Below are 4,644 nucleotides of genomic sequence, written 5' to 3'. Positions count from 1 at the left end.
TGTATTTACCCTTAATTTCAGTAGGTAAATGAGAAGGTTTACCAATGGAATTTTAAGAAATATTAACTTATCTAGATTTGGATTTTTTCCAGTGTGTGAGACTTGAATTGTTTCGTCCAAACTTCAAACACTGCAAAAACGATTTAGAAATAAGTAAATATTTCCTTAAATAAAGTTTATTTACCCTTAAAATGAGTAGGTAAATAAGATGATCTGCCAATGAAAGAAGTATTTTTACTCTTAAAGCAAGATCATTAGATAATATGCACTTGAAATAAGACAATACAATTGTGTTTTTTTTTTTTGTTATTTTAAATGTAAATTGTCTTGTTCCATTGGCAAAGTGTTTTACTTCCTTACTCAGTTTAAGAAAAAAATGAACTTATTTTAAGAAAAAAAAAAAACTTCTTTAGATTTTTTGTTTTTGGGGTGAACAAAGGAACTCTTTTCCAGCGGATTCACTGACTGATCCAACCTGCATGTGTGCGTTTCAAAGCTCTGGCGGCGCAGCATCGTTCACCCACAGCCCTTAGAAACTGGGCTTCATTCATTCATCCTGCTACAAATAGATCTGAAACGCTCTGATGTGCTCGGCGGATCACGCCGACGGCTGTTTGTGGCAGTTGCTGCTCTACACCTTCTCACCGCAACGTGTTGCATCTAACCAATAATTCCAGCAGATAAAATGCAGAGGTACCAATTACCTTCAATGATCTACCGCCTGTCTAAGACTTTGCTGCAATGCTGCCTCTGCTCTGCAGCTTTAATGCTTTAAATCGGCCGTATTACAGAAAATGAAGCTGTTTTTCCACATTATTCAATCAACAAAAACCCGACATAGCTGCCTTTCTATTCTTAAATAAAGATTTATATGAAGATTTGTGCAAAAACCCTTCCACTGACATCTGAGATTTGTGTGTTTTTTTTGTGTTCTTCCTTGCTTCTTCTTGCCTTGAATAAGATGCCAGATATGCGGGAATACAGAAGCTGTTAGAGAACATGACACCGACAGATGACACCTGGTGGAACCAAACAAAGACAGGAACGGCCGAGTCAAACAAACTAAAGTCTTCCAGAAGCAACAGGAATCCGTACCAGAATCACTACACAAACCATCATTCCAGAATTTTCTTGTCCATGGCTTCTTTGCCATTGGTCCGGGAGTAAGGCTCGAAGGCGGAGGAGCTCAGGTAGCGTGCAGAAAGCTCCTGGAGGTTTCCCGCCAAAGAGCCGGCCATTGAAAGGGGGTTGGATGAAATGCGTGTCGCCACGCCGCTCAAAATGGATGGAAGCGGGAAACTGAAAAAGCCGTGAGCCGTCTGTGAGCCCTGCAGCCCGGCCGCCGTCCCTGAAGCGGTGACGGCGGGCAGCGGTGGGCTACCGCCAGCCGTCCCGCCGCTGCCTCCGCTGCTGCTGCTGCTGCTGCTGCTGCTGTTGCTGGCCATGGTGATGGAGGGGGGGCGCAGGGCAGAACCACAGTGGGGCAGGAGGCCCGGCAGGCCCGGAGGTGTCAGCAGCCGCCCCTGTTCCAGCAGTCTGAGCACGCTGCAAGTCGCAGCCGTCTCTGAAACCACAGAACGCAACTCAGAGTCCTTTCCCTGGTCCTTCTTCTGCTTGGTGCGGCGGTTCTGAAACCAGACCTTCACCTGGAAAAGAGCACATGGGAGAACCCTCAGACTCAGTCCAGTCAGATCCTCTTCACACAGATCCGTCTACCTTCAGGTTTCTCATTTCTGATATAAAAATGGCCTTTCAAGCTGCAAAAAGTTTGTAACAATAAGATGAGCTTCCAATGCGATGATTAATGTCATCCCTTAAAGAAAATTATGGTTGTTTATTTGTGTTCTAAGAGCAAATATCTTATTTATTGGTAAACAGCCTCACCAACCTACTCAAATGCAGGTAAAAGGCACTTATTTTAAGAAGAATCTATTAACTTATCTGATAAAGGATTAGCAGGCCCCTACACACGCCTGAACACCGTCAGCAGTGAAACAAACCTCAGTAGGCACTGACTTAATTCCCTCCCAGAAATAGAGAACCTATTGTTATCCAACACAGGATATTAATTCAATCAAAACTTTCTCAGAGCTTCCCTTTCACATGCTAACCACCTCTTAATTTGAGCTTCCTAAGGTGCAACAAAGGTTAACGCCTGGCCGGGCAATCCAAAGCCCCCGTCAGCTTGTGGCAGCTTTCAACAATCTTTTGGGTTCATTTATAGATTTAATTATTTGGTAAAAATGTCTGCAGTTACAACACTGGAGAAAAATTACCTAAACGTTCTTCAGTTGTTCATCAAAGACTTGTTTTTTTTTCCTTTGATTTAAAGAGGTATATAAGAAAAGATTAAGTATATTTAAGATAAAAAAAAAGCAAAACCCTTTTTTTTTTTTTTTAGTTGATTATTTTTTATTGTTTTTATTTAGGATCAAAAAGACTAAAATTTTGGTTTTTTTTGACTTGACCTGCTCATATTTGTGCTTATTTAAGGAAATCTTTTCTTACTCTGGATCATTTGTATCCACTGCAAAAACGATCTAGAAATAAGTAAAAATGTCTTAAATTAAGTGTATTTACCTTTAATCTGAGCAGGTAAATTAGAGGATCTGCCAATGGAATGATCATTTTTACTTTAAAATAAGATAATTAGTTAATATGCACTTGAATTAAAACAATACAGTTGTTTTTTTCTTATTTTGAATGTAAATTTTCATGTTCCATTGGCAAAGTGTCCTACTTTCCTGTTCAATTTAAGAAAAAATCTGCTTATTTTAAGAAAAAAAAAAATGTAGATTTCTATATTTTTTCAGTGAAAGGTGTAAAGATTATCGCCCTTTTCATAGTAACAAAGATACGGTAACATAAAGGATTTATTTCTCTATCTACTGTCACTGAGAAAAACTGTTTTTTAAAGTAAATATTTCTTTTTAGTTTGTCGTAAAATTCTTTCTCATTCAAAAAAATGTGATTTAGTTTTTAAAGAATCCCAAATTTCAACACTGCAAAAAATCAACTAAAAGGATGTTTTTTTTTATTTTGGAGTTATATGAGATTTTTTTTTTTTTTTTTCATTTATAATTGGAAAAAAAAAAAACTCCATATCTTATTTTAAATGCTTTAAATATATTGTATTGTTTTGGCCCAATATATGAATTATTAGTATTAATCAATTCAACTGGCAATACCTGCTTAAATAAAAGGTAAATAGAATTAAACTCTCTAGAAATATTAACTGACTTTTTACCCTTTGTTGGAGTTAAATTATTAATCCTATGTTCAAGTTCCTTGTTTATTTTATTGTAATAGTTAATAATAAATAATACATTTATTATTTTTTGTCTGCCATATTTATTTAGGGTCAGAATATAATGTTCTGTTTGTGTGATGTAATTTCTAAAATGTACTGAACTTTAAAATTTTTCTTTTCTTTTTGTTTTTCCTTCTTTTGCTTGTAAGCTAATAATCAGTCTTATTATTTGAACAATATATCTTGTATTAATGATTGAACTCCTGTTTTATTCTGGTGCATCAGAAAGCCGATCACCAAGATGTGAGTTAACTCTTCACAGGCTGTGGGGAACAGTGTGGGGGGGCTGCAGCTCCCTGCTAGAGACGCAGACTCCTCTCATAAAAAGCGCCGTTTTCATTTAGGAGATAAAACAATTTCATGGTAAAAGAAAAACTAGGTGTAGCTGGTAGTTCAGAAAATGGCGGCCATTCCTTAATATAATAACCTCTTAGCGCCGGAGGACAAAACGTTAATTTCAGCGCCTTGTCATTAAAAGGCATTTCATGGGTACGTGAAGCAGACGCTGAGAAAGCGCCTCGGCTTTGTTCTGTCTAAATAAGGAGCAAAGGTTGTTCTTTCTTCTACCTTTTATGAGCAAAGCAACATCTTTACGCTGCACACTTGCTGCTAATACATCTCCTAAAGACAACAGCTAAATGGAAAATGCTAAATATTAAAACGCAGGAAAAAAAAGTTAAAGGAAAGGGTTCAGAGTTCATCCAGATGAGGTTTTAAGTGAATGGCTGATTGTTTGTTGTCGGCTGTTGTTTTGGTAGAACAGGCCGACCTTACACAGGCCTTCTCTCAAGGTCAGGCTTCTTCAGCTCTGCTCAAACACATTAACCCCACAGGCCGAGCCGACGCCGCTGATTATGGCGCCGTTTTCAGCATTTATCACCACAGAAAGGTTTAACAATAATGACAAAATATCAAGTCAGTTCAAAAGCTGTGCCGCTTTAGAAAAACAAGCAGCAGAACAAGTTGAAGAATGAACAGATGATCTGTTGGGTCAAACCCGATACTGCAGTAACTCTACCAGACCTGCTTGTGCTGCATGAGAGTTAAGTTTTTCATTTCTTTAAAAAAATTATTGTGATCCAGAGGCGTCAAATGCTGCGTCTGAAAATATGCACACGTGTTTATATCTATGTGGGAACGGTTATGCAGCATTATTTTACCTTTTACATCAAGATATCAATTAATTTTATAACAAATTAGTATCCTGTGATTACCAATCTGTAATTCCAATTCAAAGTCTTTGTATTACAAAACTATTTGTAGATTAAAAGACAATAAAAAACAGAAAGAGCTTCAATAAGTGGGATGTTTGGTGCAAAATGCATAAAGGAAGT

General features: G+C 37.5%; 1 protein-coding gene across 1 annotated transcript in view; it reads right to left on the bottom strand.

Annotated features, from left to right (window-relative positions):
• Positions 1–774: 774 nt before the first annotated feature.
• The window catches only part of vax1 (ventral anterior homeobox 1), a 6,450-nt gene continuing 2,580 nt past the window's right edge, over positions 775–4,644 (bottom strand). The window contains exon 3 of the mRNA XM_015391058.1: positions 775–1,646. Within this exon, the coding sequence (XP_015246544.1) occupies positions 1,116–1,646 (531 nt within the window). The 3' untranslated portion in view covers positions 775–1,115. The remainder of the gene's footprint in view (positions 1,647–4,644) is intronic.

Source organism: Cyprinodon variegatus, unplaced genomic scaffold (assembly GCF_000732505.1).
Source record: "Cyprinodon variegatus isolate N-32 unplaced genomic scaffold, C_variegatus-1.0 Scaffold523, whole genome shotgun sequence".
NCBI classification, from domain to species: Eukaryota; Metazoa; Chordata; class Actinopteri; order Cyprinodontiformes; family Cyprinodontidae; genus Cyprinodon; species Cyprinodon variegatus.
The sequence above is the reverse complement of the archived record's forward strand: the minus strand, read 5'-3'. Positions and strand labels throughout refer to the sequence as shown.